The 22810-nt window shown below is 48.0% G+C and overlaps 5 protein-coding genes across 5 annotated transcripts; 2 read left to right on the top strand and 3 right to left on the bottom strand.

Moving 5' to 3' along the window:
* Positions 1 to 490: 490 nt before the first annotated feature.
* ARB_05259 (uncharacterized protein) lies at positions 491 to 3840 on the top strand (the record flags this gene model as incomplete). Its single annotated transcript, XM_003016919.1, has 3 exons — positions 491 to 1527; positions 1584 to 2699; positions 2760 to 3840. 3 exons carry the CDS (start codon positions 491 to 493, stop codon positions 3838 to 3840), a joined length of 3234 nt encoding a protein of 1077 aa, XP_003016965.1.
* Positions 3841 to 4280: 440 nt separating this feature from the next.
* ARB_05258 (uncharacterized protein) lies at positions 4281 to 5708 on the top strand (the record flags this gene model as incomplete). The annotated part of the gene is made up of 1 exon (XM_003016918.1): positions 4281 to 5708. The coding sequence occupies one exon, from the start codon at positions 4281 to 4283 to the stop codon at positions 5706 to 5708; it is 1428 nt and encodes a 475-aa protein (XP_003016964.1).
* Positions 5709 to 7099: 1391 nt separating this feature from the next.
* On the bottom strand, positions 7100 to 9411 carry ARB_05257 (uncharacterized protein; the record flags this gene model as incomplete). The annotated part of the gene is made up of 2 exons (XM_003016917.1): positions 7100 to 7691; positions 7877 to 9411. The coding sequence occupies 2 exons, from the start codon at positions 9409 to 9411 to the stop codon at positions 7100 to 7102; spliced, it is 2127 nt and encodes a 708-aa protein (XP_003016963.1).
* Positions 9412 to 10343: 932 nt separating this feature from the next.
* Positions 10344 to 16485, bottom strand: ARB_05256 (uncharacterized protein; the record flags this gene model as incomplete). Its single annotated transcript, XM_003016916.1, has 2 exons — positions 10344 to 10619; positions 10675 to 16485. The coding sequence occupies 2 exons, from the start codon at positions 16483 to 16485 to the stop codon at positions 10344 to 10346; spliced, it is 6087 nt and encodes a 2028-aa protein (XP_003016962.1).
* Positions 16486 to 18055: 1570 nt separating this feature from the next.
* Positions 18056 to 19461, bottom strand: ARB_05255 (uncharacterized protein; the record flags this gene model as incomplete). Its single annotated transcript, XM_003016915.1, has 3 exons — positions 18056 to 18355; positions 18418 to 19229; positions 19335 to 19461. 3 exons carry the CDS (start codon positions 19459 to 19461, stop codon positions 18056 to 18058), a joined length of 1239 nt encoding a protein of 412 aa, XP_003016961.1.
* Between the last annotated feature and the right edge of the window lie 3349 nt (positions 19462 to 22810).

Genomic DNA, 22810 nt, shown 5'->3' with positions numbered 1-22810 from the left:
CGCTCGCAGCGTTCTGGAGCCGGTTTGATAAAGACCGCAAAGAACCAGCATGGAGGCGGACTGGGATGAGGTGTCGCGCATTGTGGTGCCGCCTCCGGGACCGCACCTGTTGCCCACCGTAGCTACGGCGATTGGATTCGACGATACGCAGGAGCTCTTATGGGCGGGCAACGAGTTTGTACGTCTCTTACTTCTCCTCTTCCAATATGATCTATGCTAAATAGCAGCTTAGGGTCGCGTTACCTCCTTCCATGGCCCAGAATTAACTCGATATACGTCCGTTAAAGCCCACCCGACCTCCGAAGGACCCATTCGACAACTCCTCTTCCACGACAAGGGGGTGATATCGCTATCATCCAAAAGCGTTCATCTGGCTTCCCGCCGGGGCCTTACACAATGGCATCTCTCCGTTTCAGAAATGGTCGACCTGCGCTGCATGAGCTTCACCACGCATCCGTCCCGTCTCATCGTCGCGGGATGTCAAGCGACGATGCTCATTATAGATCTGGACAAAGGCACTGTGGTGGAGAAAATACCTGCCGAAGCAAACTATACCATCATGAAGAAATCTCGACATCTCTGCGCTGCCACGGACGCAGGGTCGGTTCACGTCCTCAGCTTGACGGACTATAGTCTGCTGAAGAGCTGGAAGGCCCATGGTGCGGTTATCAATGATATGGATGCCCGCAACGACTTTCTGGTCACATGCGGCTTTTCCGTACGGCATATTGGAACGCCCATTGTCGACCCTCTTGCAAACGTGTACGACCTGAAATCACTCACCCCGTTATCCCCTGTCCCCTTTCACGCCGGAGCAGCATATGTGCGTATGCATCCCAGACTACAAACAACAAGCTTCATCGCCTCTCAGTCCGGCCAACTACAAGTCGTCGACCTCATGAATCCGAATTCCATCAGCCTTCGCCAGGCAAATGTCAGCTTCATGCTGGGCATGGAGATTTCACCATCCGGCGAAGCCCTAGCCGTCAATGATGCGGAGTGCTCAGTCCATCTCTGGGGGTCTCCTGCAAAAATCCACTTCAATGAAATGAGCAAGGAAACTGAATTCCCTGACGTCACTCCCCGACCACCAATGCTAGATTGGTCCGCAGATACCCCATTGAATGTGATTGGTATGCCATATTATCATGACCGCCTTCTTTCAGCCTGGCCCAGCCATCTTGTTTTCGAGGTAGGAAGTATTCCTAAACAGGTGGATCCGGCCATCATCCCCTACCTGCACCCAAGCGATATGGGTCAATATGCCCCAAACCCACGGAAGACGCATAGATATCAGGTCGAGAATACCCGGTGTCAACCCACCACTGAAACTGCACTTGCAGCTCCCAAGTTCCTAAGTGAAAAGGCCAGAGCACATACCAAGTCCAAGTCCCTTGGTGATAAAGAGCCTTTGGATGACTTAGATGGTTTAAAGATCAACGGGGAAGCGGAAAACGACCCTCTGTTGAAATATAGTAATGTAGAAATCAAATATAGCAAGTTTGGCGTCGATGATTTTGATTTCAGGTAAGATACCCTATTTGCATTGCTTACTCGCAGTTGTACTAATCTGCTATAACTAGGTATTACAACAAGACAAACTTCTCCGGTCTAGAAACACACATCTCCAACTCGTTCACAAACGCACTCCTCCAGCTATTTAAATTCATCCCACTCGCCAAAAACCTCGCCCTTCATCATGCTGCGACAAACTGCATCTACGAAAACTGTCTTCTCTGTGAGATGGGATTTCTCTTTGACATGCTAGACAAAGCAAACGGCCAAAGCTGTCAAGCAACAAACTTACTCAAAACGTTCAGCGGGTTCAGAGAAGCAGCTAACCTCGGCCTCTTGGAAGAAAATCTCAGCAACAAGTCCCTCGCTTCCACCATCCAATCCGTCAACCGGTTCTTCTTAAATCAGATATCCAACGACTACAGACTTCTATACCCGGGCTCCGATCAACTAGATCAAGTACTTGCCACTTCAGCAATAGAGTCAGTCCGATGCATGTACTGCCGTAACGAAATTGTTCGCGCAGGCAACACCTTCGTAAGCGAACTGATATACCCAGCCGTCGACATCAAGCAGGCAGCACGTAACCCAGCATGCCGATTCTCCAACATTCTTCGCGCTAGTATTGAGCGTGAAGCCCAAAATCGCGGCTGGTGCAGTACCTGCAGACGATACCAACAAGTCGCCATTAGAAAAACAGTTGAGAGAATGCCAATGGTCCTCATGATTAACGCGGCTATTAATAATCCCGTCTGCAGACAGTTCTGGTCCATTCCCGGCTGGCTGCCTGAGGAAGTCGGGGTTATCACCGACGGTAAACAGATGCGATGTTTTGAAGGAGCAGAGCTTCAAGCGCAGAAACGTGAAAAGACGCCTAACTTGCTGGTATATCAGCTTGTTGGTTTAGTTGCTGAGATTGATGTTGTGGAGCAAAAGAAGCCTCATCTAGTGTCTTTCATTGATGTGGCTATCTCTGCGACCACACCAACAGAGGAGAGCAAATGGCATCTCTTCAACGACTTCCTTGTCACTGAAGTTGATAAAAATGAGGTGTTATCATTCAAGCAGCCGTGGAAGCAACCGTGTGTGCTGTCCTACCAAATATCAACTGCCAGACACGGGGTTGATGACTCGTGGAAGAACGCCTTGGACACCACTCTACTTTTCTACGAGTGGTCTATGAAGTGAGTTTACCCTGGAGTTTATTTACTTGCCAACTCATTAACTAACATTATATGTTCTAGTAACTGTCGCCCAATCGAGTCGTGTCAGGTGTTGAAACCAGATGAGAAGCCTACTCCAGGAACTGCCATTGCTCTGGACACTGAATTCGTAGACTTGGAAAAGGCAGAAATCGAAGTCAAAGCCGACGGAACCCACGAGATGATTCGACCCAGCAAGAGTGGTCTCGCTCGTGTTTCCGTTATTCGGGGTAACGGTACCCTCGAAAGCTCCCCCTTTATCGACGATTATATCACCATCAAAGACCCCATTGTCGACTATGTCACTCAATACTCAGGCATCAAACCTGGAGACTTAGACCCACGAACAAGTGCACACAACCTCGTTCCGCTTAAGGTAGCGTATAAGAAGCTATGGCTCCTACTTAACCTAGGTTGCGTCTTCGTCGGCCACGGACTGGCGTCTGATTTCCGGAAAATCAACATTCAAGTCCCCAAGGCCCAAACAATCGATACCCAATACCTGTTTTTCCACCCCTCTAAAAATCGCCGACTGAGTCTCCGATATCTTGCCTGGGCTGTCTTTAAAGAATACATCCAGGAAGAAAACCCTAGTCCCTCACCAAAGACGTCAGCAGCAACCCCTGACATCCCCACATCAAATCCGACTTCAACTCCCGCCACTTCCACCGCTGAAGGCCATGATTCCATCGAAGACGCACGTATGGCCCTGCGACTATGGAAGAAATTCCAAGAATACGAAGATGCAGGCATTGTCAATCAAATGCTTGAAGAAATCTTCCGTGAAGGTGTAAAACATGGGTTCCGTCCTCCGCCCCGTCATCAACCGCAATCAGCTGGAGTCCCCGCATACCAACCCTCAAACTCTGGGCTAGCAGTGTACAACCATAAAATGTCAGGGCCAGTCACAGCAGCCTCGTTATCTTCCCCTCCAAGTGGACGGAATACGCCAGACGCAGGGCCAGGAGGCGGCGCATTGGGTACAAACGGTGGTGTAGGCGATAATCCACCGACAACTCCACGTCAGATGTTCCGACGATCTACAGCATTAACTCCGACGAGCAGCAGTTATTCGGGGGCTGTTGGAAAGTATCCCATGTTTGGAGGGAGCCCCATGCGTTAACTGACCGTACCGTCTCAGAACATATAGCCACGAGTAGTGAGTGACAACAACTGTCAGAAGCTATTGTACCATTGAAACGGTTTATATATCTGACTATCGCCATCCATGGAGGCGGTAGAGCCATATACATTGGACAACTGTTATTTAAATATTCAATGTAGTGTTTGACAAAAAAAAATTGAAACTGACCTTTATCATCACCTTTCCGGCTATCAGTTCTTTTTATTTTATTTTGGTGCATACTGTTTCTCTCGTCTAACTTAACTGGCAGCGCCTTCCACAGATTACAGGCCATAGGTCCCCCCTTTCCTTGATACCAACAATGAACTGGCGGTTATTTAGATACCCCATAGCTTGTTCCGCTACGCACCAGACAGCAACATTATATCAACTCTTATCATAAGCTGTTACATATTTTATCCCCATATAGATTACGCAGCATGGAACACACGGAGTGCCATAATGGCGTCCACGAGTGCGTTCCTGCCTACCTCCGAGCATCCCGACCCCTAAAAACATTTACAGAACTGTACATTGAGATTAAGAGGAACAGGATCCGAGATATTGAGCGCCACATTGAACTCATCACTGTTAAGCACTCATTGATCAGTCCTCCAGGAGACATCACTCTGGAGAAAGAAGTACTGGAAGTGTGGGCCATGTTATTCGACTTCGTTATACACACCAAGTTTAACAATCCGATGTTAGATTCAGCTGTGCTTCTACTCATCAACCTGACGCATAGTGTCCCTATAAGTCAACAGGTCCATGATCCAAACATGAAAATTCCACAAAGTCTCAGAGATCTGAACAAGCTATGGAAGGACGCGACAGGCAAAGATATTAAGATTTTTGTCAACAAAAGGAAGCCCGCACCAAAAACAAGAGAACCTAGTGAAGGGGAAATTCTATTACCAACCACAGAAGAAGATTCGGATAAGCCGGACGATAAAAATAAGGAGAATGGAAAGGCGGGAAAGCAGACTGAGAATGAGAATTGTACCAGTACCGGAGCTACACTGCCTGATTCCGACAAGAACGAAATGAGCAGAGCTGAGGTTCCCATGGTGCGTGAAATCATCCGAGTCAATGGCCACGCCCTGTGGACTGAGTTGCCACTTCTACATACATTTTTGGACAGGAAGTTTCTTATGATAGGCCGGTTAGAGCGAAAACAAAGGTGCAGCCTGACTAGTTTCCTTGGTCGGATGATTGCCGGGGGTCTATGCGATCAATATTTTGGCTGTATTGCCCTCTGGTTTATCCGGGAGACACTGGAGACGCCTCGTGCCATTATTGAAGAGGAGGAAGACTCGGACGAAGACGAGTACGGGTCGTATAACCAGGAGGATGAGGCCAAAAACAATAAACGCCAAGCCAAAGAGAAGAAAAAGCACGATCAAAGCAAATATGATACCATGGACATGATCGAAAAGGAGTTTGCGAATCTGACACTCAATGACCTTCTATTTCCATGTATCACATTGTTTGCTACCTGCAGCAAAGCCCTTGCGGCTTTGAGTGTAAGCAAGCCCATTATTTGCGGGGCCGATAAGAATAGATTGACCAATATTGGAGAACTTGCTACAAATTTCGTCAAGGCAACGGAAGTAGGGTTCAGTGTCCAAAGATGGATGTTCTGGAAATCACGATTGAAGAAAATTGCTAACCTTGGAGTAAAACCGTTATCAGGCAGTGCACGATTGGCATTTAATCTTTTATGCAACTCAGGCCGATTTTCTGGAATCGAGCTCCCGGGTGACAAGGAGTTTATGAAGCGCTCGGTCGAGTACCTGTCCGAAGAGAGCACCTTGGTGGATTTGTTTAGTTCAGATCTAAATTGGATTGATGAGGAAATTTGCCCTTGAACAGTGGTGAACAGAGCTTGGTGTCCCATCCATATTTCTTCTGCAGCCCTGTGTCGTGGAGATGTTATATTTTTACTCTGTTTTATAGTTAGTCCATTATTGTTAGCTCAACATGATATTTGGATAGACGCGTTTAATGCATTCCGTCTACGTCAAGCTAAATATTTTGGATACACTGCATAGTAAGAGATGCTGGGAGAAAGCTCCCAAGATCCAGTACTCCAGACTGGAGGTGGCTGAGCCCAAGGAGTAGATATGTTGGTGGTACTGTATAAACTGTCATCCGCTCCTTGCGATGTAAGAAAGTATCATCTGCGGCTGATGCCAAGCATTGAAAGTCCAAACCTTAAAGGCAATAAGCTTGTTTTCCCGCTAACTTAAGCTTAAAGCATGAAGATGTTGGCATATTCAATCTCGGCGATTTGTGTCAATACATTATATTCAGAAAGGTAGTTTAATCAACCCGAGCAAATGAAATCACAGAGAGCTATAATTTGGTCAATATTTTCCTCCCATTAGTCAAATATTCTATCAGTAAGAGCCTGATGGAGCTGCTCTAGATACAAGTGCAGCCTCGATAGTTATTCGTACAACGACCATTTATCCCATTACACCCATTCTTATTACACTGTTGGAAGAAATTCCGGCTGCAGCCATATCCACATTGACATCCGACATATTTGCCCTTATCATCCATTAGATTTGTTAATTGCACTCCATGGGGAATAGGAAGCTTACAGAGTGGCAGATTAGTGATTTTTCGTCTCCATTACAGTTACTGTCCCAGCAGTTTCCGACGGGATATTTGCACTCGTTGGGGTGGGAGGTGGAGCTGCGATTAGGATAGGCTGATATGGCAGCCAGAGAGGCAAGACCAGTAATCAAAAATGTCAAGACGTGCATATCTGAGAAAAATGCGTGATCGTTATCGCTGTACGAGGGATAGATCGCTGCTTGAAGATGAAGACTTTGAACTGGCGACTTCGAAACAAGAGCGAAGGTGTTATTTATAACCAGTAAAGAGGCCTGCGGTAAGTAAATCTTTGACATCATCCATCACCCGGGCGCGTGCACAAGGAAAAATAGGAAGCCGTGCATCGTTTACTCCAAAAGGAGCCTTGCAGTGGCAGATGATACATCTTTGACTCCCGCCGGAAACATACAGATATTGGCTGAGGAAAAGTATTACCATACCTGCAATAAGCCGTTCAGGGAAATATAACCTTGTTGAATATGTACGGGATAGAAAGAGCATTTTTAATACAATCTCGGCCAAAAATAAGAAATTCCCAAAAAAAGGAATGGTATATAGGTATAATACAAAAGTAAGAAAAAAGAGTGAAATCGAGAGAAAGGGTCTAAGGCAGAAAAAGCAGTAAATAAAAGGAATATTAATATACTGCTCTTCCTTCATCCCATTTCTTGCTTTCTCTCCTAAGTCCTGAGTCGGGAGAATGTACAACATTCTCGGAAGAAGGTGAAAGCGAAAATTTGACCTTTGAGCTCTCTCGACGAACAACCGAGTCATTCGCAACGCCGCTTACACCACCAATCCATTCCCATACTCTGGAGACGTCTCCACCGCGGCCTTCACGGACGGAAGCTCTAACATTGGCATTGCCTTCAACGATTGCTCGAACATGCTTCCACAGCCTCTCACGGCGACTGCCTCGTAATTCGTCACGCAATACGTCATCACGTAGCTGTCCAACGGATATCCAGGGTTCTAATGCCTCACCGCGTGCATGTAGAGCGGCCTGTGTAGCAAGCCTGTCAAGTGTCATACCAACTAAAGATGGAACGCGAGCAGCATCACTTCGTCCGGCTAGGATACGTGATCGGATATAAGCAGCCAGTAGGCAACACAAAGTTATAATGAGAATAGGGAGTCGATACGCGAGGAGAGAGAGTCTGAGGTGTCTTCGGATGGAACAGGTGAAGGAGAGCTTTGCGAGGGATGTGGATGCGAATCTGAAATCTGCACTGGACGATGGACTGTGGGTTCGTACGCGGTTCTGTTAGTGTTGAAGCATAGCACGTCAATAGCTGGACATTATAATTGAAAGCAGTAGAAAACACTGAAATGCCACGCTGGTTGGGCGACATGCTGAAGTCGTGGTATGGAAAGAATAATGGAAAAACGGGGGAAAAAAAATTTCATTACTCACCCTGTGCTGACAACAACTTCTTCACGCCCAGTTATCTCGCCGATTGAGGAATCCCACAGACTGTCAAATTCTTCTTCGCTCAATCTTCCCTTCCTCCTCAAACTGCCTACTTTATCTCGAAGCTCGGAAGCAGTCATCTCTGGTGTAGACACCACGTCGTCGGTCTCCTTGTCGGATTCACCGCACTCGAACTTCGCTCGTTGGGTTCTCAACTCGTCAATAGCTTTATCTGCAACCACCTTGACACGCCGAGCCTTTTCACCATCAGCCTCGCAAGTGGGAGGCAAAGGTATGAGGCCACCTAATGACAGTGGATGAGCCTTAAGAACAAAGCCTTGTTCACATCCAGCTTCAAAATTAGGATAACAGAAAGCATGTTGAGGACAAGTTTCGCACTGTGGTTCAATGATATTTGCCCAAGTTGGCACATTTGTGTCTTCTAAAGACCAATGTGTCTTTCCAACGCCGCAATATCCTATTTCGATCTTTTCTTTCCGCCACCAGAGTCCAAAGCCACTCAGCAGCGTTAAAATCACAAACCAAGATGCAAAAATTCCGCTGTTACTCTGTCCAGTTTGAGATCGGTCCCTCAATACAGATCTTCGTCTCCCATTGTACGCCTGCTCCTGGTCCAACGCTAGCTGTTCATCAGGTGTGAACTCTTCTCCAGGTTCAATATCGGACGACTCCTCAAATCGTGGCACTCCCTCAACATGAGAGATCGGTGACGTGAATGTAGATCGCGTGGGAACCCGTATATCCTCTTCTTGTTTCACCCTAGCGGGTGTCCGAACTTCAGATCTGCGTTTTCTCCTCTCTTCAACTTCTGACAATCGACTTATACCGCTTTTCCGCCGGTATTCTGAGCTCGGAGACCTGAATTGGGGACTATTTGGTGGAGAGCTGCCGCCCTGGAAAGGATTGTCATCGGTGAATGGAGTATCCGCGGTATACTCACTCTTGACAGCTGTTGGGGTCTCGAAATTTTCGTAGTGAGATGCGTGGGGTGTTAGATAAGCCTCACTCTTTCTCGACTTCTTTCCACTTGGCCGTACTGGAGTAGCCAGAGGGGTATCGTCGTGGTTCTCCGGCATGTCAGTATCCGACGACCGCGGATGTTTGCTTGCGCCTCTCGTTGTTCTTTTTGCTGCAGAGAGAGGAGAAGTGGCCCGATATTCTGATTCAGCAGTCGACGCCCTAGTACTCGATCTTGTTGCTCTCGATCTGCTTCTCTGACGCCTGTCAACTGTCTCAGGCTCCTCCTCTGGCTCACCGCCGGGCTCCCCGTTGTATGGCATGTTTGTTATTCCCCTGCTTGTCCTTCGAACGCGATCCCGCTCACGCAACAATTTCTTAGCTTGCGGGATAACTTCACTTTCCAGAATAGCAACTAGCTGGGATTTTTTTGCAGATGCCGGATATGAGATATCATGGTTCACGAGAATAGATCGAAGTCGCGGCACTGTCAGCGTATTTAAATCGAAACCCGGTTGAAGATAGTAGAGCTCATCGCTTGTATCCGAGTTCGACGCCATAACGAAGGTAGGGGATCCGTAGAAACACGGTATCTAGCAAAACCAGCGTATTCGTAACGCCCTCGCTGTATCTGGGGCCTCTATCAACCTGATCAGAAGTTGCAGCGTTTTTTCTTCTGGTGATGGAAGTTGTGTAATATTTGTCAACTTCTATGGTCTCCTAGGCAACCACTAAGCGTGTTGAGAGGGGCATCTGCCGCCTGGCAAGAACTTCTCACACAGCAGAGACAAAGAGAGCCATGTAATAAGCGTCTCTCTCCTTTCAAACCTCTTTCATTCCCTTCCGATATTTCAAAGTCTCCATATCAGATTTTGAACGACGTCGTTCGGGCTTTTCTTGCGGCGAAACCAAAAACAGGAAAACAAACACGATCACGTGACAGAGTCGCCACTCTTGATTACATCAGCCTAACGCGGGAAATATCCGCTTATATAAGCATATTTTTCCCATCGAGAATGAAAAAGGCGAAGACGAGATGAGACGAATAAGACAATGTAGAAGGTTGACTATAGACAGATGAGCATGATAATTATTTGCCTCTTGTTGTATTCAACAACGCCTTACCCCGTTAAACCACTGTATACAACTCGCAGCCGGGAAAGAAGTAGGAAACTGAATAAAATACTGGCAAAAAGCGAAAAAGGAAAGGCGTAGCTCTCAGGGGAAAAAGGCTGAGCAAGTATGATAAACCATAATTCATCCCCTCTCTCGTTGATCTCCGTAAACTCCAGGCGTGTAAAACAAAGTCCACAGTCCCCTTAACCGCAGTTGCTGAGTATACATGAAACAGGCATGAAGGAAATCGAGAAATAATAATAACAATACACAAGATATTTTTGGCGGAAATGAACAAATATGCAAGTCATAGATGAGGAAATAGATATGCCACGCGAGGGGTATCGTGGGAAAATTGAAGTAAATATTCCAAATATCATTTTGGGGCTAGATGTGGAGGAGCAGCAAGGTTGATGGCGGATGATTGGGCGGATGAAATCGTTGATTCTGGTACTTCGACAGAGTAGCCACTCGGCGGAGGCGTGGTGGGAGCACCGGTGAGATTCATCTGAGTCTTGAGTGCTTTGAACTCTGCGAGTTGGGATTGGAGTTGTTGTAGGATGTCAGACATGGGAACGGCATGGTCGAGGAGGGTATCGTTCGGTTTGAAAGGCTGCATCATAGTTCTGATCGTGAGAGTGTTGGTGCAGGTCTGGAGAATAAGGGTTAGTTATAGGTCCGTGTAATGTACATGCTAGATGCCTCACCTCTATGCGTGCTACTTGATGTTCAAGTAATTTCATAACAGCAGCATCATCAATCTCATCACCTCGGGCCTTGATTGCATTGATGATTTGCAAATCAGGTTCAAGTAGCATGCTGCCACCGGGGTTCTCAAGGGTACTACAAAACGCCTCCAAGCGAAGAGCTATCCTGAGGAGTTGCCAGAACATATCTGCATCGATATTCAAGGTAGAGTTTTTGCCTAGAGTTCCTGCAGAAGATGCTTCGCCAGATGCCACCATGTCTGGCTGGACAGACAGTCGCCCAGACAGGGCATGTGGGTATAGCAGGTATACTGACTCTGGGTTCTCAAGGCCTTTTAATTTACGTTCGCCAAGATCTTTAACTTCAAAACCTTGTGTGCTCAACTGGTAAAGTTCGCGGCGGGTAGCTTGACCCAGTGCCTCGTCTCCAAATGTATCCTCTGACGAATCCGAGTTGGTGCGCTCGTAATCTGCAAAGGCTTCCAGGGTCCTCTCCATCTCAGTAACGAAGTCGGCTGAAACAAAGATCTGTCCACCATCGGCTACAGCCGAGATTCGAGAAGCACGATTTACCATTGGTCCGAAATAGTCCATTCTGCCGGTAACTGGGTCTTTTTCACAAAGCGGCCGGCCCCAGTGCATACCCATTCTGACGGACAATCCCCTGTAAATAAGGTTGCCATCATCATCATACGTCTCACGGCAAGAAGGCGTCTGAAGTACTTCTGTCGGCCAAGGAGCTTCTAGAAGTTGCATCTGGCAAGTGAAACACCATAGTAGTGCTGCAGTGGCGGTTGAGAATGATACCATAAACGCATCTCCCTCTGTCTTGACTTCAAACCCTCCAATGAGTCGCAATTGCCGCCGGAACAACTCATTGTGTATTTGAATGGCAGATCTCATAGCAAGGGGATATGTCTCCCAAAGGGAAGTGGACTGCTTGATATCAGTGAAGACTATAGCAAGTTCACCCGTAGGAGCTTCCACATGGCCCAATCTTGCTAGGGTAGAATCACTAGGGATATCACGGGCCCTCTTTGCGCGCTTGGTAAGAGGGAACATATGTTCGTCATTGAGCGGCGAGGGTCTTGATAAGCTGGTGCTTCTAAACTTGCTGCGTTCTCGTCGCTTGAGATCATTGACACCAGCGATCATCACCATAAGCTTGCTTGTAGCGCCATACGAGATCGCCAAATCGCGAATCTTTTGTGAAGCAATCATCAAATCAGTCCGTTCGGATCTCGCTACATCAACAACCACATTCGGCGTCACATAGTCCCACAACTGCCCAGATGCAAGGATAATCATCTCGTCCTGAGACGTGAGTGTGACTTTCACCGTGCTCGGAGCCGCGATAACAGCAGGCACCAGGTGGAAGTGTCCAAATGCTCGCGAAACCGATAGCTGGTCATTTAGTTTTCCATTGCGAGAAACATAGCCGCCGGCTTCTCTAATTCGTTCTCTCTCAGAAGCTTCTGCAGGATCATGGTTTTTCGTAAGATACTTGAATTGTCCATTACCTTGGACTAACAGGGCCTGGGCATCGCCAACGTTGGCAACAAAAAGCTCCATGTTCTGCAAGTACAGGACAGTGGCAGTGCCACCTGAAAAAGCATCCTCACGGTTAAGCAGCTTAGCGGCAGTAGGGTTGCGATCCCAGTGACGCGACTCTTTATCGTCCACAGGTTTGTAAGCAGCGGTAGCCATATCCTTATTGAGAGCCAAAAATGTTCTCCGTAAGGCATCCTCTGGTGTTTCTCCATTTTGTTTGCGAAGCTTCCCTAGTTCCTCCATAAATGTAGCTGTGAAGTTTTCATGCAGGAACTTTGCAATCTTTGAACCCCCACCCATTGACGGCTGGCCATCAAACAAACCAATGATTGTTTCCATGTCACTACCCCTGAAACGTGGGACGACCATATCAATCATGGATAGATGCTCATTTTTGCCAAGACTATCTGCAAGGCCATATGCAATGCATCCTGACAAAGAGGAGGAAGTTCGCACACGCCTATCCTCGGTTTCTTCAGGAATGGTTGGTATAGTGATGGTAACGTCCATCAAACCGAGAACACGTATGTAACTTAAGGAGCTGAAATCTGTCAAGTCTGTCGATGGGGTTCCGTCAGTACTTGGCGTATAGGCACTAGACGGGTTGATTCCAAATCGTTTATTTCCAGAGAAGTTAAGGTATCTCAAATTATGATTCCAGTTCCAGTTCCAATCATACGGCCAGTTGGAGATGTTATACTTGAGCGAGTTGCTTCCAACGTCCAGCACAGCAAGTTTGTTTATCTTGCAGAGTTCCGCAGGAAGGACCTGGAATTTATTGCCGTTGAGATGGAGGACCTTTAGATGGCTTGACTCTTCCAAGTCGTCGGAAGGAAGAGAACTCAACTCGTTTCCAGACAGATAAAGCTCAGAGAGGTACTGCAAGCGCCGAATAAACCCCGGAGGCAAGTCAGTTAAACCATTGTAAGATAGATTCAGCACTCTCAGCTCTGTGAGTAGCGCGATTTGATGGAAGATGTCATCTTCAAGCCGATTATCAGCTAGGTAAAGCTGTCTGAGCGAGCTGGCAAAGGTACTAGCTATCCGTTGCGAAAATGTGGAATCCTTCCTTGACTCAGCAGTTACGCGGGAAGCATTTGACGATTTCCTTCCGCCGGGCGAACTCATTGATGGTATTGAACCTTTTCTAGTTGAGTCTGGAGGTGTGCCAACCTGTAAACGACCGGTAGAAGCATGGCTTGGCCGTCGGAAATCATATTCTTCACCCCTTCCGCCAACATCATCATAGCTATCAGCGCGTAGCAACGGGGTGCCCATTGGAGTTAAATTATTGGTTGCTTCGGACGGCGGGAGAGGTGGGGAGGAAGCTGGCTTTGGGAAAATTTCCAGGACATTGGATGAGACGTTTAGGCTCTCCAATTTAAGACAGTACCAGATCTCAGCTGGAAGCCTGTTAAGGTTGCATTCTCGCAGATTCAGGCTCTTGAGCTCAGTCAGACAGCCTATTGATGCCGGTAGAATAGAAAGAGGGTTCTTTGCCAGGTTAAGGTGCTCTAATTTCTTTAGAGAACCGATATTAGGTGAAAGGGTAACGAAATGGTTAGTATTTAGAATAAGTTTGGTTAGGTTAGGGACGTTGGCGAATAGAGAGTCCCTGAATTCGACCAGCTTAGCCGACGCTATATTTAGAGAATGCAACGTGGGTAATGGTGATGTGATGTCGAATTCGGTGACGGGACAGTGGTCCAGCACCAATGTCCTTAACCTAGGGAAGGACCCGGAGAAAGCAGAGACAGCGTTATGGCCAACGAGTAGTGTTTCCAGCCTGGGGAGAGAGGCCATGTTATCGATGGAGGTGATGTTGTTAAACCGTGCATCAACTTCCTTGAGCTTGGTCAAGCCCTTAAAAGTTTCGACTAGCGGTCCGCTCAGGCTGTTATTTGTAACCCAGAGTCTTTCTAAGGAAGTAAATTGGCCAATGGTGGGCAAATCCTCGATCTGATTAAAACTAATATCCAAGTCGACCAAACTGGTAAGATTTCCCAAAAAGTCAGGAAGAGCACGGAAGTTATTGGAGGAGAGATTCAGACTGCGCAATGACGGGAAATCCCAGAAGTTGGCAGGTAAGCTCGACAGCTTATTGTTCGCCATCTTCAAACTGACTAGGCCTTTCAACTTGTGTAGATTAGCGTGTTCAAGCTTTTCCAGTCGGTTGTTGGATATGTCGAGGTACGTCAGGCGAGAAGCAAGACTGAGACTGGGGGGAAGTTGCCAGGCTTCATTGCTAGTGAATCTAATTTCCCGTAAGTTAATACAACTTTGGATGAAATCCTTGGGGACATCTAGGGCCAAATTCTTCGAGAGGTTCAGGGAGATAATTTCCGATGCCTTTTTATATAGCTTCAGGGGTATCGTGGCCACACTTCTCCCTTCGAGGTCAACATGGCTGTATTTCTGGTTATCTGTGAAGCCAAGTTCAGGGTCAAGATTTGAATAAACGCCTAGCTTAGTAGGGAGAAAGGTGAAACGGCATATATAGCTGTTGTCTTCACGACCTATCTCAGTGATACGGTCGGACATGTGGTAACCGACTTGTTGGAGAAGACGTTTTTGCATCAGGATAGGGCGTTCATTAGGCTCCAGGGTTCGACTGAGATCGTTTTTCCGCATCACGATTTCATAATTATTGAGATCCTCTTGTAAAAAGGACTTGCGACCCAACATCTCCAGCAACTGAGTAACGGTGGTGTTTAAGCCAGCAGATAGAGTCGCGAAGGTTGAGTCGATACGGAAAACACGTATACAGAACGGGTGGCCGTCCTCATCAACTTCCTTCTCCGGGCCAGGGTCAGCCACACTGGATAAGCGCGTTCCAGTATCCTCCGTTGGCCTTTTAACTTGCCAGCTATCAGGAGGATGCCAATCATCAGTACCAATAAGGTCCAGAGGAGCGATGGTCTCTCCATTGGCAGGGAATGGTTTTGCGCCTCCGAATATGCCAACACTTGTGTCTGTTGGAGATATGGCGTCCGGTTGTGTTACTATGCCCGACATGTCACCCAGATTGGTATCAAGGAAGACCTGGTTACTATCAGCCTTATTCCGGCGATCCCTTGCGCCCTTCCCATCTAGAAGTCGGCGACCATGTCTAAGCCGACTAGGCCCTATTGCAGACAGGGCCTTACTAGTTGTGCCTTCTTTTTTGCGGTCAAGGTCGTTATTTTCTCGCGAAGTCGACTCTGAACTGCCCTTTCTGCCACGGAGAATGGAACCGGGCTCGGAAGTAAAGTAACTAGCAGCCTTAGCCATATCCTGGACAGATTTTGAGGGTGAGGGCAGGTTCTTGAGAGAGTTGGAGGTAGCTTTGGGACGGCGAATACGGTCGAATAGAGATCTTTTGGGCGCAGAAGGGTTGGAGGATTGATCGCGCGCATCTCTCGGGTTGAGGCTCCGTGTGCTAGGCGTAGGGCTGGCAGAACGACCGCCGAGTGTAGTAGAAGAACTCATTGGAGTCGGAGCCTGCAGGCTGTGCTCTCTCGACTGTCGCATAAGGGGCGGGATTTCATCACGACCCGAAGCAGGTCGCGGCGGGAGCGGCGTGCTGATGTTGGCAGTATTGGGCGGCGGGTCTTCCTTGCTCTGCGTATGGCGGTGGCCGGTGAGGTGAAGACGATGAGTCGGACGAACCTTGGGCGCCGGAGCCGGCGGCTGATTCTCAGAGGGATCAGTAGTGGGAGCTTGCCTGACAGGAGCTTCACCCAGATTGGGGATATCTCTGAAGTTCTGGTATTCCCAAGGAGTAACTTCGCTGGAAGGTATGGGGGTTCGCGGGCGAGCGGGATCAGGGGAAGCAGTTCGATCGAGACTTAATGAGTTGGTGGATCCCTTCCGCGCTCTGCCCGCAGAGCCCGTCCGTGGCCTCGAGCTTGACAGTCGACTAGACGATCTCAGCGTTGTTGGAAAGGAAAGGTCTTGCTGTTCGAACTCGTCGCCAAATATTCCCTGGAGGCGCTTGTGGAATCGCCCTCCGTGGGAGCGAGACCCTTGGCTACCGACGGTGGTCGCACTGGCTACGGAGGGCCGTCGAAGGCTGTCTCCATCGTCCTCGTCCTCGTCCGGACGAAGATTATTTGACCGAGAAAAGGGGTCGAATGAAGTCGACGGCGGTAACTCAGGGGAGTCGTGGTAGAATGTTCGCTTCTGTTGCTGCGGTTGCTGTTGCTGGTGGTTTCCATCGGACGGCAACATGGGCGACGACGTAGCGCTAGGGCCATCATGACCAACACGGCCAAGGGCCATCTTCGGATTGGCGCTTTTTCCGGGACAAAATGTGAGCTCGACAGTAACTAGCCCCTCAATGCAAAAAAGGAACAGGGAAACCCGAAGCTAGACAAAACCCTGCGCAGTCAGACAGCTATCACAGTTGTCCGTCAAAGCGCCAGGTGTCGCCAGATTGTCCAACTCGATGTCGGCGTATGGAACATGCGAGGCCCGCTCCAAACCGGCGGGCTCCAAGGGCCGGTGGCATTCGACGAGAGAACGAAGCTAAGAGAAGCTTGTCAAGGCGATGAATTTGGGCGTAGCAGGCGAGTAGTTAAAGAGAGCAGCAGTGCGATGGACAAGGACGGCGCGCACAGCCGCAGAGGTAACTCGCTGAGCTGAAAGGGAAGCAGTTTCGCACGGAGGGCTGCGGCCCGCAAACAGACGAGAGCGCGCCCGACGCCAGGGCTGGCTGGATCGATCTTCTTTCTTCTGTCTCGCCGCTGCCTTTCTGCTTTGATCTGTCACTCTGTCACTCTCGCAGGTGGGCGCAGGAGGCAATACAGTTCGTCGTTGACACTAACTAGACGGTCGATCTCTCTTGTTTGCCTCTCACACCGGGACGGAGGCGTTGGCCTGGCTGCATAGCAACCTTTTTAGCATCAACAGGGCGCCTGGCCAGCGGTCTCCAGCTCGAAAAACCTTCAGCTGTCCTATCAGAGCGCTCTCCAGCGTGCGACGACGGCGGGAATCTGTCGGGATGTTGTTTGTTCGTCGTTTGACGTCGTCGAACGGCGACGTCGATGTCGCTTTTTTGCCTTTTTGGGGCTCTGCTCACGTGATTGCGACAGTCAGCAACGGACGAAACAGGAAAAAGTCGACGTCGAGGCATCAAAAGGGCAGACAGCGAGGCGAAGACGGGGGACGACGGCGATGTAAAACGGCAGAAGTGGTGCTGGGAACATGGGGAACGTGGACGTCGACGGCAAGATCGAAGTGATCAGGGCAGAGCGCGGCACGGAGAGCCCCCCACAGGAGCTCTGCGCCCTGAAACAGCTCCACGACGACTCCAGTTTGAGATCTCTCGCGTTTGTTTCATCGAGATCCCCATATGCCATCCTCCTATACCCAGGGATATGGAAAGACCAGTGCAGATACGTCATGGATAAGAGGGTGGCTATCCAAGTTATGGCCGTTTCTCTCCACCCGTTGCGCTGAGTGCGATCTTGGCTTTGGCAGCTTATATATCCCTTTTGCCATCCAGGAGCAACGCAATGATAATATTGTTACTTTCGCGATATTAGCCTCACAGAAATGGAGCTAGCTTTATAACCCGTCATTATCTAGACGAAACATGACCTTCCCGTATATACTCTGGTAAGCTCCCAGAACGGCCCGAACGGAACAGCGACGGGACCGGCAGCACTGCAATTGTTTCGCCTTGTCTGATGACAAAGATCCATACTTCAACTGCGCAGCTATCGCGTCTCTGAATTTACGTGAGTGCCGCCGACCCCTTGGATACAAGTAAGTTGGACAAAAGAGAAGTTAAAGCTGGTATCTTTAATACCTGATATATTATTCATAATTTTACTTCTCTAGAGGTCTACTACTCCTTCACCTCCAGCTTCTTGATAGCTTCGTTGACATTCTCTCCTACCGAAGCCTTGGCACTAGCTTCGCCCTCCACTGATCCATCTGGTTGGGCGGTAATATTCTTCGCACCACCAGGGTACCTATTACCCTTGTCCTTTGGCTTCTTCTGCTTTTTCTCGGGTGCAGGAGGAGGCGGGTAAGCCTTCTTTGCTAACTCTTGCCACTCAGGGTCTGCGGCATATGCGGCCTGGATTGGTGCAAGAATTTTATTCAACGCAGTTGTTATGGAGTGTTTGAGAATTTGAGGTGTTAACTATACCATTAGTCGAGGACATCAAATAAAAAGGGCAAAAGGGCAAAGAGAGAGATACTCACTTTATCAGCCTGGTAATCGGCCTTGACAGCTTCGATAGAATCGTACACTATTGTGCCACCCTCTTCCTCACTCCTTTCGACAATAAAGGCACCCTTACCATCTGCGTTCTCCAGAGCGCTAACAGGAAGGAGGACATATTCAACAAAGCTAATCATCCCATTACCCTCGGTCTCCTTGGGTACCGCATAAGCTTTGCGGATCTTCTTCTTAACAGCCTCAGCGGTATCAAGAATGTCGATCTTTGAATCCGGATCGGAGGCAGACATCTTCCCGCCAGCCAATCCAGGTACCATCGGGTTCATCAAGTGTGCTCGTTCCTTATACCCAATGCGCGGCAGCGTTTCCTGAGCCAAAGTGAAAATCTTCCGCTGGTCAACACCGCCGAACTGCGCATCAACGTCTAAATGCTCCTCGTCCAGAGCCTGCATGAGTGGATAAATCAATCCAGATAATGGCGCATTGTCGACTTGCTTCACGACCTCTGCACCGGCCTTTTTGGCATCATGCTCAGTCACCATGCTGCTTAGACGGAATATGTCCATCGTATATTTTGCCGAGAGCTGGTACGAAGATCCCAGCACGAACTCGAGCTTCTCGAGAGGTACGTGTATGGCCTTGAGCATAGCCGTTATTACATAGCGGTAGTAGTCGGCACGGAAGTTGACAAGCTCAATGGGGGCTTTGAGATTGTCGAGAAAGCCGTGGATGTCGGCCAGCAGGATCTTGACGTGACATCCTGCCCGGAGGAAGTGCGCGATCTTTACAATGGGAACAAAGTAGCCGCAGTGCGGTCGACCGGTGGTAGCAGTCCCTAAAGATTGTCACACATCTTAGCAAGGTATTCGCTGAATTCTGATATTCTCTTATCTGCTATGCTCGTTCTTATGACTCGTGTGAGTGGGGTTTCGCGTCGCACCTAGGTAGATTTTCAGGGGTCTGTTCTGCTTGACGATTACATCCTCAAGGATTTCTGGCTTGAGAACCTCCTGTAGGTTCTGTGTGATCAGCTTGATCTTCTCCTGCGGCGTTAGTTCTGACCCCATGGCTGTGCGCTGTTCTTGATCTGATGAATCTTCGACTTTGCTCGCTTTCTTCCTAATAACATTTTTCGCGGGGGGAGATTGCTGAGTAATTAGTCACGTGCAATAAGTCTCGATCGCTTAGTCATCTACACAAAAAAGTTCCGAAAAAGGAACCTTGGAAGGCTTTGCCTTTACACATTTAGTCCGCTGTTGATGCCTTGGATGCGCCAGGTCTAGAGATCCTCTAGACACGTTGGTGATCTCTGTACGCATATAGAGGAATTGATACCCATGTTTTGATGCCGGGTACAGGGATAACGTGTCAACGTACAGCTGCATTACCTTCAGTGGAAGAGACCATCCATCGCATATACTCGAAATGGATAATCCGAGCGAACCATTTTTATCATGCAGCATTGTGACAAGCAACCCGGAATCCTCCCCCGGCCAGATGAGAGGGAACGTTGCTCTTGACTCGCCTATTTTATGTTAAATGAGCTTAGCGTGGCGTCATGCATGTAGAGGATGACATGAGTATTGAACATTGGAAATACCCTATAAAGCCTGGTGAACTCCTTCATTGCTCAACCCATAAGTTTCTTGGCCATCACATCGATCATATAACCCCAAGATCCAAGATGAATTTCTCCCTACCAATCTTACTCGCCGTCGTGGCGTCCGTTCTTCCCAGGATTACAGCTCTACCTTATCCAGTCGAAGGAGACATATCTACTTTACAGTCATGCTGGATTGCATGTTGGGATGCAAGCATCACCTGCCCCAAGATACAGCCTGTAGGTAACCCGGTTAGACTATCCCTGGTATTGTTTAATAGACGTCACTAATGATATTGCCTTACTACAGTATCCAAAACAAGATGGGGTAGGTTAACTACTGCCATATCTCCAGTCCATCTGGCATTAATGGCTAATAAACATATATAGATGTGCTGGACTTGCTGTAGGGAACCTGTCAACTAAAGGGGAACCTCTATTAGTGGAGCATGCACGCATTTTAGTTCAAATTGAACCCCCTGAACAATTTTTTTGTTTTCCTTCCACTGAGCCAAGTTTATAAATACTTTCGACGGTCTGGTAAATACCTATTTTATTCAGATACACTCTACGAAGGGTGTAGTGCTCGCTAAGGTTGCTCCTTGAGAAGTACTTATTACAATTGGTTCCTATTTCAACATTTGGCTGCGCTTCCCGTCTTAACTAAGATATCCCTTAGTCTATTGGTTGAGCTCCGGCATTACTTCGAGAACTGAACAATCTGCCCAACCATTGGAGGTCTCACGATTATGATAGAGGTATTTCATCCAGGTGCGGATTTGAAAGATCACTATGGCAATACGGGACATTGATTTCGACCTAGTCAACGAAAGACTCAAAAGTGTTCTTCATTGGGAAAGATCTTGATATCCCCGGCCCATAACTGTCTGACTAATCTCAGGCTATTCTCTTAGCTGGGCTATCGGAAATGGTTTCGTTGCGAACAGGGTCATATTCCCGAGCTTATATTTGCCTGGGCTTGCTAAGCGGAGTTGTGGCATGTGCTTTCCTTGCATACACTGATTGCAAAGTCAACCCATGGATAACGTCTTCGTGTATATTGAAGTCAGCGGTGGCCCATCGATATCCTGGATGGCTGTTTCACTTCCACGGTCTCGAAGGGGTGATATGGCATATGTGGGGGTAGAAACGGGCTAGCAAGATGACAAAATGACCTGCGTGCCATGCGAATAGGGGATTACGCCAGCACTCCCAGAGCCGTCTCAGGGACCACTACCAATCCAAATCCCAATCGATTATGACGCTTTTAATCCTGAAGACGTGTCAGCGTCACAGAATGCTATGCGGAGCACGTTCGGTGTCTCCACTTCGAAGAATACCCCGCGAATGAAAAGGAAATGTACCGCCACGAGCGATTCGATGTTGAGAGTACACTATAAATGAAGAAACTTTACGCTGAGACGCTGAGCTTGATGCTAGGGCCGACAGATCTTTTTGTAACAGCGGGTGTCGAGACTTTGATTAATCACTGTCACACTATAAAAGCAACGCTGCTTAGCTAGTTACTTAGCGGCAGCGGAATGATGATGATAGTGGTATTTCTGACAGTCACACACTATCCCGTCGAGACCTCATGTGAACCTGGGATATGTGCACTCTATTCAAGAGTTCGCGATGATGACGATCACTACGTTGAGCCAGATGCGGAACTGTGGCAGATGAAGACGTATATTCGTCAACCGTGTTAATACTAAGTTGGCTGCTTCATAGGCTTTTTGGTGAAACGTGCAGAGCGGCTATTTAGTTAGCCGCCGGGAAGTCAAAAGTGTGGGGCGGGTATTTTCCTAGTTCGATCAAGCTAACAAGTTAGTTTGGCCGCCGAAACAAAACCTAATCTTTATCCATTGCCCATGCTCTATTCCTTTTTGAGCTCTTGTATCCCCTCTCCCATGAAGGAGAATATAAAGGACCAGAAGTATTAATTTTATCCTAAGAAGCCCAAGGATATCAGTTTTTTTGGGACGAGCACGGAAGAAATGATCTAATTTGGAACCAGCCAAGGTGTCATCGATCATTTTCTCTAACCCCATATTAGTATTTCCTTCGATAGCCGGGCCCTTCATTCTTACTTGTGTATTAGCGTGCACAAACATCCAGCAGTGGCTCTCTGAGAAACTTGAGAGTGGGAGAGGGGAAACGCCTTGATTTGACCAATCGTTTCGAATTTTGCTCCAATACTTGGGCTTTGGAGGGGTTTCTTCACTAGAACTGGCATAGCTAGTAAGTAAAGTATATTCCGCGGTCAGCGATAGATTGGTATAGTTTCAGACTGCAAGTCGAGGTATTGGAAGACTTGGTAGTACGGAGTAGGCCTAACTCTATTGCTCTTCGATGGAGACCTAGCACGTCTCATTCTGGCGTCTGGGGAAGATATCTACCATAGCAACAGGCAAATATAATTATTTTATTCGATTGACAGGATGGCAGCATGGCCGTCTGCCTGTGGCTGGCGTAACTCTTGTTGGATGACATCAGCGTGATGCAGACATGTACAGGTGGGTTGGTCATACTTGGGCAGTTGCATTGCTGTTTACTCATGGATTACGAGGTGAAAGGGCGCGGGAAGTCGTTGATGCAGGGTGTTCAAATATTCATCAACAATAAATCCATCGCGATTTTGCGGGCAAGATGGACTTTTTGGAGACGGGTTACATAATCATGAGCTACCATTACTCAAAATTCTATTGGCTGATATTTTTAAAAAAGTGTAATAATGAATTTAATTTTTAAATACCTGCAATTTGATTGGCTAAATCTTGTTAGTCCTTCATACCAATAACGATAATAAATATCTA

The sequence above is a fragment of the Trichophyton benhamiae genome, assembly GCF_000151125.1.
Source record: "Trichophyton benhamiae CBS 112371 chromosome Unknown contig01989.5, whole genome shotgun sequence".
Classification (NCBI taxonomy): Eukaryota; Fungi; Ascomycota; class Eurotiomycetes; order Onygenales; family Arthrodermataceae; genus Trichophyton; species Trichophyton benhamiae.
Note: the sequence above shows the minus strand (reverse complement) of the source record. Positions and strands in the feature narration are given on the sequence as shown.